This window comes from Vanellus vanellus (assembly GCF_965231255.1).
Source record: "Vanellus vanellus genome assembly, chromosome: 2".
In the NCBI taxonomy this organism is placed as follows: domain Eukaryota; kingdom Metazoa; phylum Chordata; class Aves; order Charadriiformes; family Charadriidae; genus Vanellus; species Vanellus vanellus.
In genome coordinates, this window is record NC_138906.1 from 142,662,314 (window position 1) to 142,688,437 (window position 26,124).

Consider the following 26,124-nt stretch of genomic DNA (forward strand, 5'->3'; position numbering starts at 1 on the left):
AGATTGGTGAGGACCTGACAGTCTTGGCCACCTGCAGCTCTGAGCTTATGGTGGTCATTTGGGAGAGTCTGTCATGCTGCATGTACGGCACGTGTAGGGATGGCACTATGGAGAGACGCCTACTCTCACATGTGTATGTATCAGCAGGGTGTCTAAGAGTCCGTTATAGTCAATGAAGTCACCTAAGAAGTAATACTGCTCGCCCCGGCTTCAGCGCTGTTACCCAGGTGTAAGGCCTTTAAGATACTCCCACCTGAAATAATAGCACAAGGTGGACAGGATAGCACAGGAGATGCAGTTGGGACATTGGTGGTGGGAGAATTGCTAGAGCATCTGAAACAACACTAGGTACCTGTGTTATATCCAGTTACTCAGGCTCCTGCTAGCTGGTCCATGGAAAAGCCCCCAGCTCCGTTCAATGCAATGGGGTTCCTCTTCTGGGCAGGGGAGGTTGGACACCCAGTACATGTATGGACATCTACATTTAGGACTCTGAGCCCCAATGTGAATCCACCTCCCTCCCACCTGCCCAGGTCTTTGTTATCAGAGCCCTAGCTCTTCCCTCGGGTCAAAAGAGAAATGCTGAGATCATCTGACCTAATAGCAAACTCCAAAAGGATGCCGATTTGATGTCTGAGAGCAAGAGGTTGGTTAGCATTATGCTTGCCATTATGGGAACCCATCCGACTGCATGAGCCTGCAACCCAGTACTGTGCACTCAAGCTAAAATTAAATGCATGTTGTATGGGACCCCCGTGCTTCCTTCAAGACTCCCTGGTTGTAAAGGTAACAACAACAAATCCTCAGTAGATTAACATTAGTCGAAGGATAGTAATTATCCATGCTTTGGATGGTTTGCTTTTGTTTCAGTTGGAAGGCATGTTTTAGTCTCATGTTATTGCTAATTTATCACGGTTCAATACAAGTGCACAGAAAAAAAATAACGAACTTCTAAGTACAATGAGGAAAAAAAAGAGATTTATTAAAAACAGCATGAGATACAGACAGGCTCTTTAATGAGGTGAACTGCAGGTGAGTGAAAAGTGTTTTTTCTAGAAATGAATGATTGAATGCAAAAAATTGCAGGTGGAAAATAATACATTGGATTTTGATCAGTTTTTAAAACTAGATCCTTTAGGTTAAATAAGAATTTCAGGCACATGGTGCAACGCTGATGTCAAAAAGTGTGTTTGCTACTACTTAAGAGACATACTTGCAGCTATGGGCTTTAACTGTCAGACTTTTCAAGCCAACAGCTACAAAAATCAGTTTGGAAATGAAGTACAGAGAAAAAGGCAAGATACTGATCAGAATAAGCTGATTATATAGTTTAAGATTTCGTGACTGAACAAAACAAGTTCACTGAGAATGATTTACACAGTCTTGATGCTGACGGATCCTCTGGTCAAACAGACAAGATGCAAATAGAGTTGCTTGGAAATTTTCCATATGAATGGTTATTTTTAATGGGAAATTCAGCTTTCTGCAGAAAAAATATGAGACTCACTCACACTGGGAAAGTCAAATGGTAATGAGTCGTTTCAATTGCATTGACCTAAACGGAGCTGACCTAGAATGTTTCATTTCAGTTCAGTTCTTCAGAAGTTACCATTGGCTTCCTAGCAGTGAGCTCACTGCTTAATGGTAGGTGTAGTTTGAGGGCCTAGTCCCTTCCATGATCTGGGTCTTCCAGAGAACCACAGCCATTTTGGCATCTTTATCAACGTGTGCATTTTCAAGGAGTTTAATAAACCAAAATAAACATATTATTTTGTGTAACGATAAAGAATTTCATCTCAATTAAAAAAAAAAAAAATCATTTTGGGGAAAAACAGAAGTTGAAACACTATCATCCTCTACAGAGTGAAAACTCTGAAATTTGCTCCTTTTGGAAAAAGAGCTGCCATGATGTTACCTCTCATCTCCTCCTTTAGATTGGTGTGATGCAGGCTGTATTAAAAAATCTCAGCTCTGTAGCCCTTGTATAGTTCTCTGCAGATTTTAGCACGCACTGCAACTTTTAACAATATTATTAAGACTCTTTCAGCAACACAGAGACTGTTCTACCTGAGATGGTAAGGGTGGCTAACCAGATATGTAGTCATTGCATCCCTGTAAGTCATTGCCTAATGCAAAGGGCTATAGGGTTTTCTTTTCAGACAAGTTGTTAGTCAGTAAAAAACCCATCATTCTCTCCTGCAGTCCTGCCACACGCAGAGCAGCAAGTGATGATTCTGAAGTGATCGCCTGGCCTGGAGCTAAGCATAAGCAAACTAGGCAATTATTTAGAGCAGCAAAATGCAGGACATTAAAACAACCGTGACCCCACTGCCTGTATCAGAACCCCGAAAGCCAAGCTGGCTGCTGCCTTTGAAAGGCCAGAGGGTGCTGCCTTTGAAAGTCCAACTAGCCCTGGGGTTGAAGAGCAGCAGCGTCCTCAGGGCGGTGAGAAGTTTGGCTTCCCAGGGACCAGCCCCGGGAGCTCTGCACCACTTTTGCCCCTTCCTCCTCTCCCTTTTTTGAGGGAAGAGGCCAATGGCTGGGCTTGTCCCAACTCCGCATCCTACTGACGGGAAAAGGCACTTTTGCCTCCACTGATAAGAAACCTTGAACAAACCTGAGCGAAGAGGTCTTTGCTGTTGCAAAGGAGCTGTGAAGCAGAATATCCTTAAAATGGAAGTACACACATAAGACTCCTTTGCACAACACTCTCTGTAGTGTTGGAGCACTTATCTCGTTTTGCTGACTTGAAGTGGGATGGTATGCAGGCTTTCTTGTTGCAAAGAGCTTACAGCTTTTTTTGGCTGATATTGCCCATGGATGACTATTCAGGTACCCTTGCACAGTCCAAGTAACACGTAATTCCTTTCAGTGACAAATTATATGCTTCTATTTAACACTAGGAGATAGCAGCCTCAATCTTTCCTCCCTAAAACCAAATTTAGCAGAGAGATGTGCAAATGGGACCCAAAAAAGAGTTGGTTCAAGCCTCTGAAATAAATCCTTCTCATATCTGAGAATGAGGAGAGATCTGAAGAAGAAAGCAGTATCTTTCTCCAGCTATGGCAATCATGGCAATGAATTTCCTAAATTAAGTTAATTCATGAAGTCTTTCATATGCTTTAGATGCCAGAGGCTGTACTTTATATATATATATTCCTGTACTGAAGATATGTCATAGAATCATACAATGGTTTAGGTTGGAAAGGACCTTGAAGATCATCAAATTCCAACCCCCCTGCCATAGGCAGGGACACCTCCCACTAGACCAGGTTGCCCAAGGCCACATACAACCTGGCCTTGAACACCTCCAGGGATGGAGCCTCAACAACGTCTCTGGGCAACCTGTTCCAGTGCCTTACCACCCTCAAAGTGAAAAACCTCTTCCTACTGTTCAATCTAAATCTCCCCTCTTCCAGTTTAAAGCCATTCCTCCTTGTCCTATCGCTACATGCCCTAGTAAAAAGTCCTTCCCCAGCTCTCCTGTAGGCCCCCTTTAGGTACTGGAAGGCAGCAATAAGATCTTCCCGGAGCCTTCTCTTCTCCAGGCTCAACAGCCCCAACTCTTTCAGCCTCTCCTCATAGGAGAGGTGCTCCAGCCCTCGGATCATCCTCATGGCTCTCCTCTGGACGCACTCCAGCAGGTCCATGTCCTTCTTATGTTGGGGACTCCAGAGCTGGATGCAATACTCCAGGTGGGGTCTCACGAGAGTGGAGTAGAGGGGCAGAATCACCTCCTTTGACCTGCTGGCCACACTTCTTTTGATGCAGCCCAGAATACGGTTGGCCTTCTGGGCTGTGATCACACATTGCTGGCTCATGTTGAGCTTCTTGTCAATCAGCACCCCCAGGTCCTTCTCCTCAGGGCTGCTCTCCAGCCGTTCCCCACCAAGCCTGTAATTGTGCTTGGGATTGCCCTGACCCAGAAGTAGGACCTTGCACTTGGCCTTGTTGAACTGCGTGAGGTTGGCTTGGGCCCACCTCTCCAGCCTGTCCAGGTCCCTCTGGATGGCATCCCTCCCCTCCAGCGTGTCTACCTCGCCAAACAGCTTGGTGTCATCAGCAAACTTGCTGAGGGTGCACTCGACCCCACTGTCCGTGTCACCGACAAAGATGTTGAACAGTACAGGTCCCAGTACTGACCCCTGAGGAATGCCACTCGTCACTGCTCTCCGCTTGGACATTGAGCCATTGACCGCAACTCTTTGAGTGTGACCGTCCAGCCAGTTCTTTATCCACCAAGTGGTGCATTTGTCAAATCCATATCTCTTCAATTTAGAGACCAGGATATCGTGTGAGACAGTGTCAAATGCTTTGCACAAGTCCAGGTAGATGACATCAGTTGATCTTCCCTTGTCCACTGCCGCTGTAACCCCTTTGTAGAAGGCCACCAAATTTGTCAGGCATGACTTGCCCTTGGTAAGGCCATGCTGGCTGTCACCAATCACCTCCTTGTTTTCTATGTGCCTCAGCAGAGTTTCCAGGAGGATCTGCTCCATGATCTTGCCAGGCAGAAGTGAGACTGACTGTCCAGTAGTTCCCTGGGTCTTCCTTATTTCCCTTTTTGAAAATAGGGGTTATGTTTCCCCATTTTCAGTTGGCAGGAGCCTCGCCAGACTGCCACGACTTCTCAAATATGATGGCTAATGGCTCAGCGACTTCATCTGCCAGTTCCCTCAGGACCCGCAGATGTATCTAATCAGGTCCCATGTCACTGCCTGTTCTTGTGGTCCAGGGAATATACGTGGACCTTCTGCTCATACCTCTGCCTACAGGTGCCTTTCCTCCCAGAGAATGGTAAGTGTCAGGTCTGTGGATGGGGCTATGGATGGGTGGAAGAGCTTTAATCTTCCCTCCTCCCTGGCTGGCCCCAGTCCACAGCTGACAGCTGCTTTGCACTCCTACATTTTGGGCCACTTCCAGAAGTACAACAAATAGGCACTTTTGTCACAGTCCATTCAGGTGAATTTGCTTATGTTTCCGTCACTGAGCAACAGGTATGATCAACTTTGTAGTGATCAGGACTGCTCAGTGCAATATTTGTAAAAGTCCTTTAGCAGAGTACTTCAGAGGTCAGGAGCACCTCAGGGGGCTGGAGCACCTCTCCTATAAGGACAGGATGAGAGAGTTGGAGTTGTTCAGCCTGGAAAAGAGAAGGCTCTGCAGAGACCTTATAGCAGCCTTCCGGTATCCAAAGGGGGCCTAAAAGAAAGCTGGAGAGGGACTTTTTACAAGGGCATCTAGCGATAGGACGAGGGGTCATGACTTCAAACTGGAAGAGAGTAGATTTAGATTAGATATTAGGAAGAAATTCTTTACTGTGAGGGTGGTGAGACACTGGAACAGGTTGCCCAGAGAGGTTGTTGAGGCCCCATCCCTGGAGGTGTTCAAGGCCAGGCTGGATGGGGCTTTGAGCAACCTGGTCTAGTGGGAGGTGTCCCTGCCCATGGCAGGGGGGTTGGAACTTGATGATCTTCAAGGTCCTTTCCAACCTAAACCATTCTATGATTCTCTGAACAATAGGTCATGGTATTAGGTAGGGAACATTCTAGACATGAAGTGAGATGTGTAAGAGGACTGCATTTTGTGGTCAGAAAGCAAATTGAGAGCAGAAGTTTAAAAAATGGTCATGCGGACAAGACATGAATGCATTTGGCTGCACTCTGTGCTTCGGGTGCTTATCAGGAGTGGAGTGCTGGCATCTGGATGTGAGTCATCCAGCAAATATCGCAAATAACATGTTCAGTGTTGCCAGATTATAGGTCTAAGCAGAAGCATCCTTGGCACACCTACCCACTGAAAGGCTGAACAGGTGCCCACCATAAACCTCAGTACTAAGTTGCAGAAACAGCCCTCTGTTGTGCACCTCACTCCTGTACTATTAAACGTATTCCAAACTTCTTTAATTGCTTCTGTAGCATCCAGCAGGGAGCTCAAAATTGTTTGTATACACAAAAAGATTTTCTAGGTTTGTACATGACTGTGTTTGAAGCAGCATGTTGTTATTTCTCAGAATGAAATAATCAGTGACACAAAATTATAGTTTCCCTGCCTAGAACAGCATCCCCTTCAAATAGGATGTCAAGAACAATGGAGCCTCAAATGGTATTTATAATAGAGAAGGAAATACTATGAATACACTAGACTGAAATCCATGCTCTTTATGTCATTTCTACGTTCTGTCACAGATTTCAGGAAAGCTGCTGCACAAATCACTTTGGACAATGATTTTCTCTTTCTTCAGGTGCCCAGTTCTAAGTGAAAATTAATTCAGCACCTAAATACTTTTCCATTTTTACTTATAGTCCATTTGCAGCTGCGTCGCTTCTGTCAATAGGACTAATAGCGATGTTATGATGACAGCAATGCTGAAAGCCTCTGAGCCACTCCCTTACTTTATCACTACCACACTGCTGAGGATACTGAAGAAGAACAAGGACCAGAATGGATTTTAATGTGAGATTTGAAAGAAGGGCGTGAATTTGGCTGGCTAACAATGTGAAAGGCTGTTTTAAACACAGTTATCAAGCTGTACATTACAAAATGCAGAAATGCGTTTTACAAAGAGAAGGCATTAGGGCAGCTGATGTGAAAGGGCAGAAAATGCAGGGACAATGAACAAAGAGCAGGCATCACAACAGCAAACTCCTGTCATTTAACATCATCATATCCTGTCACTGCTTTCTGATTTGGGCAATTTTCCAGCTTTCAGGGTTTCAGTTTGAGTTCAAGGAGGGAACGCCTGGACTGTTCCAAAAATGACTGCTGAATGGCAGAAGTGGTTGGTCAGACACATTTGATCATTGGAGCCATAGTGATCTGTGGTGAACAGCCTCAAGGAGTCGCAGACAGTTTTTCCCATCTCATAGTTTGTTGATGTAAGAGTTAAATTTCTCTCGGTGCTTCAGCACCGATTCTTACAGACTATGAATCTCATTATACCTGCCACCAAGGTCACTGGAAAAATCAGATGCAAACCCCATTTGCAGCCATCCAACTTGGCCCATTCAAATAAAGATCAGGTCACCTTTAGTTAATAAAAATTGTGGGGGGAAAAATCTCATATACCTCATCAATTAAAAGTGTTCAGAAGCTTCTATAGCCCTGACTATGCAAGTTTTTGTCAACCAAGGAGCCTGCGATTTCTGTCTGTTTCTCTCCCTTATGAAATAAAAGCCAGATGTATGGAAGTTAGCATTGGTGAAATTGACTTCAAGATAACACTGTGTCATCATTTTATTAAAAGGTCAATAAAAAAATCCCATTAAAAAGATAAGTGAAAAAATCCTAAGTGCAATCAGCCATTCAATATTCACCCTCCAGCAATATTCAAAAGGACATTCATGCTTTTAAGTTTCTTTAATAATCAGTTTCTTTTCTTCCTTGGAAGCAAGTCAATATGCTAACTTTCAGAATTGAGCTGTAGGTCAAATGGTTTATCTTTTGCGTATTAAAGCCTCAGCGAGAAAATATTGCTCGACAGCTGATCAAGATGAAATCTGTTTGAAATGCAGAGTTTTGAACTGTATGGAATACTTGCACACATTTATGTATTTATATAATGTTGGGATGGGAATATGGCAATGCAAGTATTCTTTTCACGTCACTAATTTTTCTGAAGTTATTACTGGTGAAACTATCTGTATGGCCAGAAAGATTTTCAAATTATGCATGCTGATGGGCTGTGTCTGGTTTTACCCTCCTACTGGAGGATAGTCTCTCCTGTGGAGCGCTACTGGCCAGTGAAGATTGCAAACAGGAGAAATCTGATGGCTTTTCCCCTCTTTTAGCATGAAGAGCTGAGGTCTCTGAGCCATGCCATCCAGCATGGCAGCCACAGAAAAGGAACACAGGCAGAAAGGTGGGAAAAAAAATAATTCTGATGTTAAGAAGGACATGAACCTGCTGGAACAGGTCTAGAGGAGGGTCACAAAGGTGGTCAGAGGGCTGGAGCACCTATCCTGTGAGGAGAGGCTGAAAGAGTTGGGGCTGTTCAGCCGGGAGAAGAGGAGGCTCCGGGGAGATCTTATTGAAGCCTTCCAGTACCTAAAGGGAGTCTACAGGAGAGCTGGGGAAGGACTTTTTACTCGGGCATGTAGCGATAGGACGAGGAGGAATGGCTTTAAACTGGAAGAGGGGAGATTTAGATTAAACATTAGGAAGAGGTTTTTCACCTTGAGGGTGGTAAGGCACTGGAAGAGGTTGCCCAGAGACGTTGTGGATGCCCCATCCCTGGAGGTGTTCAAGGCCAGGCTGGATGGGGCTTTGAGCAACCTGATCTAGTGGGAGGTGTCCCTGCCTATGGCAGGGGGGTTGGAACTCGATCTTCAAGGTCCTTTCCAACCCAAACCATTCCATGATTCTGCCAGCACTAGGACCACATGCGTAAAGCCTGAGGAGCTGTGACTCTGCACCATAATGCCCAAAGAGGAACTTCAAAGGGGGTTGTCGGTGAGTAGGAAGGTGCCAGTGGGAACATGATTTGGAAGGGAGGATGTGCCTTCAGCCAGCTACAGCATTCGGCTTTGGACCAGCCTCCCTAAGGCAGCAGAGCAAGGCCAACAAAGGCCAGGCACTCACATCTCCTGCTACAGTGCAGGCAGGGAGGCTTCATATCCCAGTCAGGCTAATGTTTGAGTCTGACTACTTACCAATCCAACAGAAAACTACTAAGCTCACTAACCATCTATCCTCTTATCTTTCCAGCAATCTTGACACAGAAGAGCTGTGCGGTAAGTTCCTTTTTAGGCAAGAACATAATCTATGCCCGCAGCGGCCCTGTGCGAGTGAACATACCATGTGATAAGATTTTTTTTTTTTTCTGTTTAATCTTTGTGGCTCAGAGAGAAAATAATTTCCATTGAAAGAACTCCTGGGAGACTGCAGATGGCTTATAATCTCTTCAGACTCTTGTCATCCATTACATGCAGAAATTGGTTTGAAGATATTTTTCTTAATCAATACTTCACATTCTCTGAGCTTCAAGTTCAGTTCTGATATAAATAGAGATATCTTTTATATTATTTACCTTTCACGTGAGATATTCTTTCTAGCTAAACACTTTCAAAGCTATGAGTCTTTTGTCAATTTTAGAAAAGGTTATAATTTTTGTATCCCACTGGAGGAAAATTCATTATGTTGCTCTAACTCGATCCAGTAAGAAGTTTGACAAGTTCTGTCATCCTTCATCACAAAAAAAAAAAAAAAAACACAAAAAAAACCCACAAAAACTTCCTACAAGGCCTAAAGTTTGGCCCAGTTACCCATTTCTGTGCCCTGTTCTGAGCTGTGAGTCATTTCCCCAACACCCTGTTTGCTCTCCGGCAGATCTTACAGCACCTGATTTAGGAGTGCTGTTTGCAACAGAAAATTTCTTCAAGTCCTCCCACAAAGTGTCAAAAAAACCCAGGCGTGTTTGCCAAAACCAGCCTATTTCTAAGAGAAAGATGGCAGCCTGATAAATTTTCCAATGGTCAACAGTGTTGAGGACCTGTAAAAGCTGAAAATACTGTCAAGTTGAATTGCTTACCCACTGAAGACTCTACCCATAGCCAAGAACCCAGTGAGAGGCACCTCAGCTGCTGGCTTCTAAATATATGATGAGAGACTCAGCTGAAGTGAATTGGGCTGTGATGACTTCTGCTGGTTGAGAATCTGGCCAAAATTATATAAACCTGGCCAAGGAGAACAGGGGATTTTGTTCCACAAGGGGTTTACTGCTGTTGACGTTGTGCTTGGAGGCTTATAGGTTTGTTTTGCACCTGACCTGACTAGCTACCTCAGGCCAGCCAGAGGGCTGAGGGGGTTCTTAGCCCGCCACTGGCTGTTTACTGCCTGTTTCAATTAAATATGGGCTGCTTCGGCTGCCTTTTAAATTTTTCATAGGTTGTCACTAGTGTGTTTCTCATCTGTGAAGCCAGTCCTGAGTTTACTCGACACACGTTTATGCTAGTGATTATACAGCTCCCTCTGATTTATCTCAGTTCTCCTCAGAAATGAAGCTTCGCTTCCAGGATACTCATTCACAGTACGTTTTCATTCTAAATCATTTCATTCAACCTTTCAGCAATACCCAGTTTTGTTGCAGTGCTCCTGAAACCTTATGCTTTCACGACTCCCCTGAGAAGCCCATGCTGACCTCTTAAAAGCCTCAAACTATTGCTATTTATTATTTCAAAAAAACCTCCTGTCTAATTTTGTTCTTCCCGTCTGCCATTTGGATGTAGTTTTCCATGTTCTTCCAGGTGATCTGATGTCTAAATGCCTTGTCTAGCACAGACTCTAGCTTTAACATTTTCTTTCTTTCTTTTTCCGTGCTTTCTTTGCTGTGCCTCCCTCTGTTGTATTTTGCCGCATCGACCAAATGGGAACTCGGGTCATGATTTCCCAGGTTTGCCTCCTCCTCTTGCTGTAATCCCCCTGACTGAATTATGCTCCCTGATTTTACACCAGCTATTTCTGTTAAAATGTCCTTTGCTTTGAGCAGCTACACAAGGACATTCTGCAACTTGTGCTATTTCCATTTTTGTTAAAAGTATTTTGCATGCATTGCATTTGATGAAAATATAATCACAGTACCTGGGACTAGAAGCTTATCCGGCCAACTCATGGTCTTGTCATTTCTTAGAGAGAAACAACCGGTCTCAGCTGACCCCGACTCGCAACAGCCCCCACCTGATCTTATCTCCTATAAGGGCTTTACCAGAATTATTCATTTTTGTGTCAATATAATCATATTTAGTACATACACATGAAAATTTCATCTCCTACTAGTAACTGTAAAGAGGCTATTAGACTGAAAATCCAGTTTAGAAAGAAAATGTAGATATTCTGAAAATACGTCTGTTTCAGCTTAGACTGATATTTTAAATTTTTGTCAATTTGGCAACCCATTTATTGAAGTAAAATGATTTGAAACAGTGATTTTGATATTTTGAGTGCTCCAGGAATGATTTTGAGGGAAATAATACAAAATTTAAAAATAAAATCATCCCTTTCATTGTAACTCCTGTTCATTTTTTATATTTAGATAGTTAATAATACCATAACAGAATTCAAATTTGATAAAATTGCTATTTAATGAAATATTGATTTGGGGTTTCTTCTTCTTTTAGACTATTTTTCCCAGCACTTAGGAGAGTATGAAAATGTTCTATCTGTCTTGGAAGACTTAAACATAGCCATACTGAAGGCAATGGACAAAACAAAGAAAGTAAGTAAAAATTGTGAAATTTTCTTTACATTGTATACTTTGTTTATTTGAACATGTAGCCAGTATTTTTCTTATCTAGATAAAGTTACTAATCCATTTTAAGTTCTTCCACATATATATGTTCGTAGCAAGAGTCCAGTAGGAAAAAGCTTGTCAAAATGGTTGAGTATCAAAGCTGTAAAGCTCTTTCTGCAAAGTATTACAGTTTGCATATAACCAAAATTGTCTTTGCAAATGACCTGAAGAATGTTCTTCATATTGTTGTACCAAGAGAGGGTTCCATGTCCTGTGCCAAATGTGGGTATTATCCGCATGTCAACGTTTGAAAACAGTCTGAATTTGAAAAAATAATACAAGTTTTTTTTAAGTAGAAAACATGTGAGCAAAAGATGCTAATGACTTAAAAGTGGTTTTGTCAGGGTAGGTTAATGGTTGGACTTGATGATCTTAAAGGTCGCGTTCAACCTCAGCGATTCTATGATTCTATTCTGTGAAATTAGGCAAGAGTCATCTGGAGACATATTGAGGAATCATATTTAAGTTACTGTTAAATGTAGATTCCAGGATAGTTTAAAAAGATTTAAAAGGGCTGTAATATCTCTCCCCATGTTCCCTGAAGCTGAACCCCAGTACTTTTATGATTATAAAACCATCCTGTAGGCAGCATCTGTGCGTCCCGACTACTTAGTCCCAAATAACACTGGCCAATGTGAAGCACTTGAAAGTCTTGTTGATAGAAACAACAGAAGACATAAAAATTTGGGTTGAATGAAACATCCAGACCAAGAACAAGATTTGATTTCCATTTCAGGCATTTTAAACAGAAGCAGCGCTCACAGTCAGCAAAGAGGAGGTGTTAGGGCTGTAGCCCACCAGAGGGGCATTCAACCCAGAGGCAGGAGATGTTTCTCAGGAGAAGAAACTCAGTTTCTTCATCTGTCCATCTGATGGGGCGTGTAGCCATGCTGCAGGACGTGCTAGGCGGCCAATCCAATTGACACTCAATTCATCATTGTCATACCTGCTCATATGTTCATACCTGCTCGTATGTTCAGACCTGCTCGTTCATACCACATCCCAGCTCGATGTCTGATCAAAAGTGCATCAAGACATTGGGTAATATGCTCCTGTTCCCTGGCTGAACAGCTAAATATTCTGTGCAAGGTGGAACAGCTTCAACAGGTGAGGGAAAGCACAAACCTGTGAAAGAAGTGAACCTAGATCCTCCAAACCCAACCCCAGGCCCACACCACAAGGCTATTCACTGGAAGGCAGGCAGTCAACAACAGAAATTTCAGCCAAAAATTTCCAGTGAGATCCATGGAGGGGAAAAAAAAAAACCTGTTTTTTTTTTTCAGTAAATCAATGGAGACTTCAATGGGGAGAAGGCTGTGCTTCTCTAGTGAAGCTGTTATCTTTGGTATTCAGGTGTTTGCAAGAGTGCAGTACTCATACATTTCACATGAACTGCCAAAATAAAAACCTGAAAGTGTAGCTTATTTATTTAGAGCTTGAGCCAGTAAGCTGAATGTCTCTCTGTTCATGCTGTGCATCTTCCACTCCTAATGAAGGGAATGCGTGCTGACTCGCTGCCTCATTGGGCTGGACACTGAAAAGCAACAGATTAGTTTATTCTAACGATGCATGATTAAAAAAAAAATAGCCATGTGTATAAACTACTGCAGAAGGGCAAGATGTCATCTGATGACTACTGGAAGTAAATAGAACACAGCATTTAAGAATTCAGAAGTAAATCACAGAGGAGGAGTCCCAGAAGATTAATCAGAGTTGTAAGAAATAAGCATTGGCCTGACTAGAAAATGGATATGAAAATCTGGAATATTACTGTGTTTCATTTGTCTGCTTGAAGAACCCACCTAAAAAAATAGCAAACCACAATTTCTTTAAATTTTATTTTCCTGACTGAAGATTCAAGCTTAATGGGTTTTCTGTCTTGCAGGAATATCCCAATTGACTATTTCTTAGAAGTGGCAGAACTAGAGCAAGGGTAACACTGGAAAAAATACTTTTAATTCCAATTAGTAGACACAGCGTGTGAACACAGTCAAACAAAATATGTGTCCTCAAATATTCTAAGATAGAACTTTCTACCAAGGACATGCTCAGCAACTACAGCTTTGTATGGAAATTAAATTCTCAATTCAAACTTGGGATTATTCGCAACAGGAACTCAGTTCTCAGGAAACAGATAGGTTGTATGACCTGACTACCTGATAAATCATTGGAGTGCCAATAATAAAATTTCTATCTTAAATAGTTCAAGCTTTTGTTGAAGTCTAAAATCTGGAATATATCCACCTAATATTCACCCTCAGCAAGCTTGCCAACGACACCAGGCTGTGCGAAGCCATCAACATGCTGGAAGGAAGGGATGCCATCCAGAGGGACCTTGACAGGCGGGTCCACGCAAACCTCATGAAGCTCAGCAAGGCCAAGTGCAAGGTCCTGCACCTGGGCTGGGGTAATCCCAAGCACAAATACAGGGTGGGTAGAGAATGGATTGGGAGCAGCCCTGAGGAGAAGGACTTGGGGGTGTTGGTTGATGAGAAGCTCACCATGACTCGGCAATGTGCACTTGCAGCCCAGAAAGCCAATCGTATCCTGGGCTTCATCAAGGTGTGACCAGCAAGTCAAGGGACATGATTCTGTCCCCCTACTCCGCTCTTGTGAGACCCCACCTGGAATATTGCCTCCAGCTCTGGAGCCCCCAACATAAAAAGGAAATGAACTGGCTCAAGCAGGTCCAGAGGAGGGCCACGGAGATGACCAGGGGGCTGGAGGACCTCTCCTGTGAAGACAGGATGAGAGTTGGGGTTGTTCAGCCTGGAGAAGAGAATGCCTTCCAGTACTTAAAGAGGGCCTACAGGAAAGATGGGGAGGGACTCTTTATGAGGGAGAGTAGTGATAGGACAAAGGGTAACGTTTTTAAACTGGAAGAGGGTAGATTTAGATTAGATATTAGGAAGAAATTCTTTACTGTGAGGGTGGTGAGATGCTGGAACAGGTTGCCCAGAGCTGTGCCTGCCCCATCCCTGGAGGTGTTCAAGGCCACGTTGGTGGGGCTTTGAGTAACCTGGTCTAGTGGGAGGTGTCCCTGCCTATGGCAGGGGGGTTGGAACTTGATGATCTTTAAGGTCCCTTCCAACCTAAACCATTCTATGATTCTATGAAAATCGGAGCTGGAGGTGCAGCAAAAGCTAGTTAGCATATTGAGATAGCATGGATAAATGATATTTATTATCAGTGACACAGACAAAATGTGGTGTAGCTCCTAGCTCAGGTTGACTCCCGAGCTCAAAGAAGCAGATGCTCAGAAATGAGTAGTGTGGTTATGAGTGATTGTTGGCATGTATGCAGAGCAAGGCTTGGGTTTCCCCTCCTAGTACAGAATAAAACTTTGTCATTGCTCTGCCATTGCAGCCATCTAGTCCCTCGAAGAGTCACTGAGTAATGTATTTACTGTGATCTTCCAAGCCATCACCTAGTTGGAAAATTCAGATATAGAAAAAAAGCCCAGGACTGAAGACGTACACTTGGAAAGCTACAAAGACATGGTGTATCTACAGTGGCTGAGTGAATTTCCAGTGACTAGGACCAAATTCTATTAAAAACCAAAAGTAAAAACTGCTGAGATTGAACCCGAACTCCACTCTGCAGAGCACAGGGCTGATTACGGACCCAGTCCTCAGGGTTGCTTTCCATCCCCTCTGACTTTTCGTGGATTTGAGAAAGCTCAGTGCCTCTATCAGTCTCTGCTAAACTTTCTCAGAGTGCATGCCACTTCAGGTAGGCAGCTCGCTCATTCAGTCTTAAATATTTGGGGAGGGAAAGGAGCAACTTGGTACTTCATTAATTTTATTTATCCAGTTTAGAGTCAGATAAACAATCACCACTCAGTCCTTCCTATAGAAAATCCCTGCTTTCATACCAATTCATGTTGCCTGTACTCAGTAGGTACTTTGCACGAGAGGCAGCTGTGGAGTTGGAGCTCTGGAAAAACTGTTCAGCTTCAGTTTCCAAGGAAAACCCAGAGAATGAAGATATGTCAGTCTTTCACCATCCCTGGAGGTGTTTAAGAAAAGGGTAGGTGAGGTGCTTAGGGACATGGTTTAGAAGTGGTGGTGTTTTTATCAGGGTAGGTTAATGGTTGGACTTGATCTTAAAGGTCCCTTCCAACCTCACTGATTCTATGATTCTATGATTCTATGATTCTACAAACAGCTGAACAGTGGATCAATGTCTGAAAAATCTAAACCCCTAATCTATAAATGCTAGTTATTCCAGATACAAGCAGAACTAGAAATTAAAACCCCCTAAAGTGTAGTGTTTAATATACTTTACTTTTTGGCATAGGTTAATCTAAGTTTGGTAACACCAAAGCGTGTGGCATTATTTGACTTTTCCCTGTAAATCTACGCAAGTATGCACCAAGTAGCTTTTGCACACAAAATAGATTTGACTCTTCATGTTGTCCTGGGTTTTTTTGAAAATCATGTGCATCAATGAACAAATACCTTAGGTTTTGTTTACAAATATTCCCAACCTGTTCAGCCTTTAGTCAGAAAGATCTCTCACCAAAAGCAACTGGAGCTTGGCTTGACTACAGGCTCCTTGATTTAAATCTAGATCAACCAAATTGTCCCCCCATCACTCCAAATTATTTCCATATTTAGATATTTTTAACCCAAGAGATTAGCAGATAACTGACTGCTGCACGGTAGTTGCAGCGTAGTTTCTGTGTACTTTATTGCGCTCTGTGGTTTGAAAGCACCCCCCACCGAGCTTTTCTCCAGTCTTCCAGTCCTGTGCTATCTGAAAATAAAAATATCAGGTCATCTAGGGGACAAACCGTCCAGTCTTTTAGCACTTTCAAGAAACTTTGAAACCAAACTTCCTTTCGCCATTCGGGGTCAGATCCCGTCAACCTAAACAAACTAAGTAGCACCTTACCCTTTTAGTGGTCTCCTCAAACAAGTAGAGATTTTCCCAGGTCTCGATGTTGTACAATGAGTGTGAGGGCAGAAAAATCCCTATTTCAGACTCTTTTACTACAATAAAGTTACAGGGCAGCATATCAGATGGAAAGACAGGAAGCCCTCGTTGGTGCAGGAATGGTGCATGCTCCGTTGCTTGATGGGAAGGTGCTAAGCTAAAAATGCAGAGAAATAGATATAGAAAGGAACATCTTTCAGCAGCAAAAAGACTGAGTTGCATTTGCAATCAACATACTTTTAATATAGAAGACATCCTACCAGAGGATGCTGGGGGATCCACAGTCCTTTTGTTTTGGTGCTAGTCTCTTGTGTTTTATTTATCCTGACCCAAGGAAGGGAAATGCATATTCGAGGATTTTTAGAGGGACTTATGACATTTGATATTTGATCATTTCTCTCCTTAGGATGGAGAGTCTGCATGAGTTGCTTATACAGGAGTGGCGAGCACAGATTAATCCTTGGTGACAGTTGTTTTTCTGGTACCTGCCAGGTTGTTATTTTCCTGATCAAAGTACAAGCTGGGATAGTTTTGTTTATCTTGTTTCTTCTTCATCTTATATACAGGAAGCATTAAAAATTAAAGTCAACAAATCTTTACATAAGCATCGGAAGGCTTGTTCCTTTAAGCCTTTTTTTTCTGACATCTTTTATAACAAAACACAGAAGCATATTTAATAAAAATATTTCATCAAAATATTGAATCTTAAGCTTTTTATTACCCAAATAAACATAACACTTTCAGCAAGTTGCATTTTTATTCCATTCTGTAGCTTGCAGTCACATACAAATACAATGAAGAGAAGAAGCTTTGCAACCTGCAGCACAGAAAATAATACCTGTCACTGGGTAATGACGGAGGTAGATAAAAATAGACCAAGGGTTTTTTAAGGCACTTGACATCTTGGTTCTATTGACTTGTGAATACTGAAAATCAAAAACTTGCAGACAAGAACATGTCTCCCTTAAGTTATCAAGCCATAAAATTGTTGCTGTTTGTCAGCTATTCAGTAAGAACGAGTTTTGCTCTACCTTTTTTATTTCTGGTATTGCTATAGTTTATTGCAAATGTGACCTGATGGTGGTGGTGGACTATTCCGTACTCAGTAAACTAGCAAAAGCTCATTGAATCACCAAAAATATCATTTTCATATGAAATGGAATTGACCATGTAGAAGTATTCTGGGGTTTAAACATGGGCACCTAGTGGCATTTTAGAAAACTTGGATTATTCAAGGATGTCCAAGATGTCTGCACAGGCCTGACACAGGACCTCTGGGAGATCCAGGGGCAAAAGGAGACATCCTTCTTGTGCAGCAGCTGGAAACCGGGTGAGTCTCTCCATGGCACCAAACTCCAGTTAAGGTAATTAAATAGCTCTGAGGTTTCCAAAGGATTTTTTCCAAGGAACTGTCTTATAGAGGAAAAGCTGGCAATGGCTTACCCTGATCCGACAGTGCCTTTTATTGAAGTCGTAACACCCATTTGAAGTTCACTTTTTTTCACCAGCTGAAGCGCAATCCCCTCTCCTCCTGCCTCCATCTTTCCCTTTGGCCAACAGCACGGGGTCATTTTCCAGCTCAGATGTATCCCCGTGTGTCCCCACTGGCACCTGCACTGTGAAGGCTGGCAGCAGTGACCTGGGGGGAAGCAGGGACCATTTCAGATTATTCTACCCCCCCTGCCAAGTGGCTGTGCCAAGGGGATTTCAGGGTGGGACATGATTCCTGCTCCGTGATTTCAGTGGCTGTTGGCTTGAGCCTCACCTAATGTCTGTCACAGAACTGATGATGGTCTTGATGTACAGCGTACCAGCTCTTAACCTACTGGAGTAACAACTAAAGGTCAGGCTTTTTGCATTGGCACATCAGCGAAATGGTGGTAATTGGGAATCGCTGAGAGCAACTGAGCCTGGCAGAGATGCTTCCTCGGGAGAGTGGCACTAAGTGCCCACGTAGCTGTTTCTTTTTCCTTGCCACCTGTGGCACCTGAGGCCACCCTGTGAGCTGTCTCAAAAGTGACTTGGAAAAAAAAAAGTAAACAGAGACTGGCTTTTATGGTTAACAGTGCTTATAAGATAAAACTTTGATCCAGTGAATGAGAGTGGAGTTTGACCCTATAAACTTCATATCTGAAGTGTAAATCCAATAACTGTAACACAGCAGCAGCCTCTTGGATGGACTTGAGTAGGGCTTTTGTAGAGCCAATAGAAAGCATTTATGAATAGCAAAATGAGAAATTCAAATCTAAAGTAAAGGGAAAATCAAAATAACCAAGGACTGTCAGCACAGTAGGAAATTTTTTAAACAAATATTGAAGATCCCTCATTATCTGTTCCTCTGTTTCTTCTTTTCATCACTTTTATTTCATTGTTCTCATTCCATTTCTTTACATCTCTTTTCTTCCTCAAAGTTACAGCAAGATATTTCTTCCATAAATGAAAGCCAGAAAGTGGTTTAGGTAGAATAGTTAATGTACACTTTTTCAAAGTTGAATCGAGAGAGATGACCTCTGAGTGCACACTCCTCCTGTAAATACAGAGGTACAGTTGTTCTTTGGAGACAAAAGCACTGCGAACTTCCATGAAAGGAACGGCAGGCAAACATAGGAAATGAGGGATGGGACACTACAAAATTTCTCCTTTTCAGACTCTAAAGTCTCATGTTCATTGTTTTGGAGGGACTTTCTTCCCTCCTCTGCAACTATTTTATGAAGGACACCAAATGATCTGTCTGCGATAGCTGAGGACCAGACCTGATGAACTAGCAAACATCACCGAAGCAGCAGTAACCACGTCTGGTTTATACCCAGCATTTAAATATGCAGAACATAAATCAGCTGTTATTAAGTTTAGGATGAAATGAAAGAAAATTCTTATTTGCTAGTGCAATCAAGTCCTGGAATAGCCTTCCAAGTATTTGGGGGCAAAAAAAAACCCTAACCATTTTTCACATGTTGCTTGCAAAAACATAGAAAGGGTAGTGCATGGTGTGCAACGGCAAGGTGCTGGATTCAGTGACTGACACAGCAGGTCTCATGCTTTCCTTCTATGAAATAGTTCATTTTTCTGCTTTGCTCAAAAAACCCCAAAGCTAAGTGGTGTCAATGCAGCCTGGTTATTACTGGAAAACTTCTTGAATAGTCTAAAAATAGGAGCCAGTGAAAGTAAGAAAGAAGAATATAGGAGCTGAAAGATAACACAGGGACGTGCAATTTAGTTACTGAGGGTGCATTGATAGTAATTATGTAAATCACTGCACTCTGGAGGGTTGATTGCCATTCTAAACCAGAATACCTAGATTTTTTTAATTGCATATTTGAGTAATAGTAAAAGTAGCTATTAGGTAAATTACACCGCAAAACGAAATAACAGAAAAAAAAGCTAGACAACTGTATGTCGATAACAGAGTTCCACAACTGATTTGAGAAAAAATGAGGTTTTAAAGGGGGTGGGGTGGGGGGGTGAGTGTCTCAAAATCTGTGTTGAATTGGCTGGCACTACTTTTTACACGTGATTAGAATTTATTAACAGTTTCCACAGAATCTAGTTTTGTTGACTTTGAAATGGCACTTCTTACAAATGCACCTTTTGCAGAATTAATTTAATGAATAGCTGCTGCCAAAGAATAACTTAAGGCAGGTATTATTCAGTTTATCCTGATTATTCATTTTCATGCATTGGCTTTGAATGCAGTTCATTTGTTCTTTGCGTTCATCACTAAGTGTTTTTCACGTCCGCATCAGTCTAAAATACCATAGCCATCTCCCATCTTGATGTATTAAAGTGGACAAAATATCTAGATTCCACTGGAAATGAAAAGCCAGAACAAAAACAAGTAATTAATTTCATTATTCCTTATAAAGAAATGGAAATCTGTTCAGGGTGAAGACTAAACAAAATGCTGAAGGTTGACAGATAGGGGTTCAAGACATAAAGAGCAGCGGTGTACATACTGCAGCATGCAATGATTATTTTTAATATTTTAAGCCAACTGACAAAAATACTGCAATCTAATGTATTTCTTAACTGCACACAGTAAATTCTTCCTGTATGTTTGATTGCTTCCAGCTGTCTTTTAATGACAGTTAATTCTATTGCACTAGTTTAATTGGACGTATATTGTATCTCCTTCCATTACAGTGACTAGGGGGTTTGATTCTCATAATTATTTAGAAGATGTGAGATACTGATTAAAAGATCATAGATGAAGAAGAGAGCTTCAGGAAGAGTGAGGACTTTCTGAATTCCACCTCAGAAAACATCTTCTCAGAATTTTTATCATCCAGCCAGTCAAGCAAACGGCAGTCTCAGGATTTGTCTTTCTTGCATTAATGGTGTGTTTTCACATCCTATCAGCTGTCTCCAGCTGCCTTCAGTGGCCAGGCAACACTTGCATGGATGTCATAAGTTAATACCGTGGAGGGCAGTAAGGATCGAAAGATTTGCTGTAAATTCATGCTTTTCACAGAGAAGGCAAAGGGAAAGACAGAGCCAGAAAACCAATAAAAGATGTGGCTGCCTGCAGATTAGGCATTGCGTGCCCTGTGCTGCCAGTTCCCAGCCTCAAGAATAAAAGTTGAATGGAGAAAAAAACACCATCCTCCTCTTCCGGGCAGATGTTGGCTATGTTGCAGCAAAAAATGCATGAACTGTCAGGCCAAAAGAAGAACAAAAGATTCTTCAAATAAAAAAATTTAAAAGTTCAATTTTTCATTCAAAAAAAAAAAAAAAAAGCAATTATTTCATAGATATTGTTCTTTCAAAGAAATGACAGGTACGGTGCCATTCCCACCTCCCTTCCTCACAAGTATTTCATTCAGCTCTAATATCAGATCAAACATATACCTCTAAAATATTAAGCGTTCAACATTAGATATACAAAATGAGAGAGGATTCTAAAGCAATTGTTGGACTTCTAATGACTGGACTGTCTTGACTGAATTCTGAAGTATTGTCAAAAGTTTTTCAGTAAAAAATAGAAGTGGAGTAAAGCAGATGCCTTCAATGCATTTTTGCGTTGTTTAAATGTCAAAGTTTTATCAAGTTAAAATTTTGGTGGGAATTTTTCAACCAAACCTTTTTGAGTAACCACAGCTCGACAAAAGGATAAAAACTAGTAACATCAAAACATCAAAATATCAGAGTAATAAATGACCTTGTTACTAAGCTCCAGCTGCACTAGGTTTTTAAGACCCGTTCCTATTTGCAGGCATAGTTGTTTCTCATAGTCTATTTTTCTAGCTAAAATACCTATAAAACTGTCTGTAAATTCCTAAAAAGAATCCTCCAAAAGTTCTTTTTGCTTTTGACCATGGATGACTTGTCCTAAATTCCGTGGGTTGTTTGTTTGTTTTTTTTCATTCCCTATTTTTTGATGAGACAGACTTATCAGCGGTTACAACTGGAGTCTGGATCCTTTTTGCATAAATCCATGTACTCAATTGTTCATCAGCTCTCTGCTGTAAACTCATCTGAAGAGAGAAATGCTGGTGACAGGGCTAAATATATCACCAGTTGCACCCTGCTACAAGGCAGAGAGATCCCTACGACCAAACAGCTAATGTCTAGGGACATTATTAAATGAAATTTGGGGATTTCATTGCATAGGATTTCCTATCTTTAAAGTTTATTTAAGATGGTGAGTATTGGTGCAGTCAAGTCAAAAGCAGGTAAATTCGAAAAGCTGCAAGTGATGAATTCTGAGCAGTCGTGCAAAGATATTCCGGAGATTCATCCCTTTCCTCTCCTCTGAGCTCCTTAATGGAGTAATGAAAACTCTTGGGAACTTCTTTGATCTTTTTTGTGGAAGTCTTATACCTACAGGGTCAGAAAGAGAAAACACTCACAGTTTGCTGGTATCAGAGAAGATGTGTCTGAACATAAAAAAAAAACCAAACAACCCAACCCAAAACAACCACCAAACCAAAAATAACCTTAATTAAGTTATTATCCATATCTTTAAACATAAAAGGTACATAGAAATAGGTACATAGAAATAACTTTACAGCAGAAAAAGAAACATTTAACCTAGCCATTCTCCTGTCGATGCCTATCAAAACCACCAACAGCTTTGATGTTATTCTCGTATTCTCACAACCTTCTCCTGGGAGCAACAGCATCGCATGTATCCCTGCTGCCTGCTGATACCTGCTACCGCAGCCAAACCACGGTTTCTTGTCTCTAAGCTATGTGGTGCACTTCAGAGCAGTTAAATAGGAGTTACTTTTTATCCATGCGTGAATTCTCCTGTGCTGATCTGATGGACGCTATTACAAATGTGTCTCAAGATTATCCTATAATCATCCGTGGCTGCCTGTTTTATTTCGTTGCTTTTATGTCAGCGTTGCAAGTGGTCGGTAGGGACTGCCACTGTTCCAGTTCTCTAGGCAGAGTTTAAACATGTAATCTATTCCAAATGTAATACTTCAATAAACTTGTAAAGTTTGTGCCACATTCTAAAGTTGAAGTTGAATCTATTTAATAGTTTGGCATGTTGTGCCTTTGCTCACTCTTACAACAAGGATGCTGTAAAAGCTGCAGCTGTGTGACGTCAATGCAGTGAGCATCTCTGGATCTGGCTTCTGTTGAAATCATGAGTTCATTCTGATTCTGTTCTGATTCCATCCTACAGTCTGAAGAATTAGATCTTAGTGACTGAAATGAAAAAGGCTTGAATTCTTTTCCATTTTAGTGCAGTTATTCTGACTAATTTTATATCCTGAATTTAAAGTTGCAACCCAGGGCGTTGTCCCACTAATGTAGGATCTAAACACACAGGGTAGGAGATGTTCCGTGATCAATGGAAATTTAAATAGATTATTCCTCAGTGAGTTTTACTCAATGATGCCTACTTTTCAGTTGCCTTGGGGATATTTTCTGTAAAGACAAGCATAAATAATTGTTATGATATTATTTTGATACGACATATAAAATAAGAAACAGAAAATTGAAAAGTAATATAACACTAATAAATAACTATTATATCTAATATAAATAAAGTACAAATAAATGTTATAAAGTGTTATATAACATAAACTACCATATAGCAAAATAGCAGCATAGGAAGGAGAGGCCAAGAGGACGAGGTTTGCTCAGCCTGGAGAAGAGGCTCTGGGAAGATGTAATTCTGCTGTCTAAAGGAGGGTTATAGAGAAGACAAAACAACATCATCTCTTTCAGGGGTGCATAGCAAAAGCACAGGAGGCAATGGCTACACTTGCGGAAGGGAAAATGCTGACTAGACATACAGAAAATACTTTGCACAGAGGGGGTGGTGCAAAGGTTGCTCAGAGAGATGGTGTAAATCTCCATCCTTGGAGATGTTCCAAACTCAGGTGGACATGGCCCCAAGTAGCCTGAACTAGCTTTAAAGTTGGGCCTACTCTGAACAGGGGGTTGACGACAGGCAGACATCCTAAGCCTGTGGAGCTCTTGACTAAGCTCCCACCCCTTCTGAGAGACTTCAGAGTTATTTTTTTGTCCCAACTAGGTTTAGTTTGCTTGTCCCAAATAAACAAACACAGGTATCTCCCTCCTCGGCTCAAGAGTAGGTCAAGGAGCTGCTTTTCTGATAAGTGGATCAGCATGGTGGCAGGTGACCCAGAGGGAGAGGATCTGGGCTGGCTCCAGGGCTCGAGACGATCAAGACAGTCACTGAATCCATGGTAGCCCTGAGATGTGGATTCTCTTAGGAGATACCTAAGCCCTGCCTCCTCCGCTTTTATGAAATGAGAACCTCTTCTGCACCTTTTAAGATAGCTGTAAGCCAGTTCTAAAGACCACGGTGACCTTTTCCACAGGCAAATCACTAATTATGTGTATTTTTAGTTGCATTAATGGAAACTCAAATCTTGGCTGCTTACAAAGGTTGCAGTTGTCTCCTGATGAGGTAGATGTGGAAAATTACCCTCATTCACTCACAACCAGTAAATCTAACAAGCAGAACGATATGTTAACACAGACTTATTTCATCTGGACTGCCCAAACTGCTGTGCAGTATAATGAATATGCTAATGAATGGTAATTTCCAGCTAATGAAATTCAAGAAACAGGCCATTTTTTCTAGTTTATGTACAGACACCATCAGTGGGTCCCATTATTAATTGCTGGTGCAGTATGCTGACAGTACAAATGCCAGGCATGCCAGTTAAGCTGATCCTACCATAATATAGACTTAATAAATTGATACACATTTTTCTTAATTCAGAATCAACGTTTTCTTTCTTCTAGTGAAATCTTGTGCCAGTGTGCCTCTAGTAACGTGCAAATGAAGGCACTTTTCTGTAGGAAGTAGAGTGGTAAAATGATAACAAAGCATGGCCGGCACTTCCTTATTGCCAAGAACTGGAATTGAGGTTTAAGTTGAATTGTAACAGGCAATCTTTTTGCTCCTAAATTATAATAATGCTGACAATTTATATATGCTGAATACCTTCTTTCAGAACAAAGACTTTTAGAAGGATGGGTAGGAGTCATTATCTTTCAGCGGGAAGGAATCAGAGTTATCCAACATTGCTGTGAGCTCCGAATTGCTGGCCTCAGAGCCGTTCTTTAAAGAAAAATACTGAGTAGCCAATCGCCCAACTGGGTTCATTAAGCAAGTTTAGTTATGCATAGAACAGTTGCAAACACCAATATTTGCATAAAATATACATAAGGAGAGAGTCTTTGATAATTGTAGACTCCCACGGATGATGTTAGCATGTTGCCTGCCTAGCCCGTCTTTACAGGAAAGCTCTGTGTACCCATTAAGGTACCTTTTCCATAGAGAAGCCTTTAAATATAGAACTTATGGGACAACAGAACAACAGGATGAAAAAAGACGAAATTCTGGTGCAATGCACAAACCAGGAATAGTTCTGATAGAAAAAAAAAACCCAAACTTAATAACTTTCACATGCTTACGAAAGCGTTTCTGTGGGAGTCAAAACGCAGCCAGCCTCAGGCAGTGGCAAGTACTACACAGCTAATGGTTACACCATCCTCTCATCAGTGAGGGCACATCTGAAGAGTCTGCAAAAGGAAACAGTATTGCTGTACATTTTAAGTTGTAATTCAGCATGCCAGTATCAGATTTACCATGACTGTGAGCAGGAAGCTATGTGGAGGCATCTGTAGCGTTTACTTTTTGGATGCCCAGAATTTTAAAACACTTTGATTATCTTCTCTTGTGAGATTGCTTTGGTGTTTAAAATCTTACGAGAGATAGTCAGTTCTCTCATGTTTCGTTGACTTATTTCCAAGTGCACTGGTGAAAACTGAAAAATTAAAACATACCTTGGATTTCTACTGCAGGATTTTATTGAGCTGTCCATGCCACACAGATTCACACACGTTGTTCTAACATGCCACAGAGAATCAAAATTGTTGGAAATTAAATTATATCTGTCAAGTGCACCAAAGTTTTAAATCAGTTACAATGGAGACAACTTAGAAGGAGAAACAGCTTTCCTATTGCATAATAAGATGTATTAATCATAAAGGTTGCCAGAAATGTTATTTAAAGGATGGGTATGAGTCTCAGGTATTCACTCAAAAGGTAAACAAACAATCTCTCACGAGTATTTTAAAAATTTATAAATAAGAAATTATTTGTTGGAGAGTGACTCACACCTGTTTAATCTGAAGACAGAAGAAGTAAATACAGATGACAATGAAGCTTCTGGCTACATAAGTAACTCATTCACAGATCGTTTAACATCAGATTTCTGTAGCATAAGTCTTCCAACGAGAACTTAATAACATGTATTGTGAAGAGGTTGCTCTCATTTGAGAGCAAAGTGCTTTTAAAGCTATTATCTTACGATCTTTTATTTTACATCTAAATTTCAAAACATCTCGTATTTGTGTTCTGATTGCAAACACATACACGAAAAGAGAAGTCTAAAAGTCCTCATATT

The 26,124-nt window shown here is 41.4% G+C and overlaps 1 protein-coding gene across 1 annotated transcript in view; it reads left to right on the forward strand.

Moving 5' to 3' along the window:
• LOC309669104 (N-terminal EF-hand calcium-binding protein 1-like) overlaps positions 1 to 26,124 on the forward strand; it is a gene marked incomplete at both ends in the record, with an annotated part of 75,398 nt that overhangs the window by 29,145 nt on the left and 20,129 nt on the right. Inside the window, 2 exons of the mRNA XM_082479703.1 lie at positions 8,707 to 8,732; positions 11,115 to 11,212. Of these exons, the coding sequence (XP_082335829.1) occupies positions 8,707 to 8,732; positions 11,115 to 11,212 (124 nt within the window). The remainder of the gene's footprint in view (positions 1 to 8,706; positions 8,733 to 11,114; positions 11,213 to 26,124) is intronic.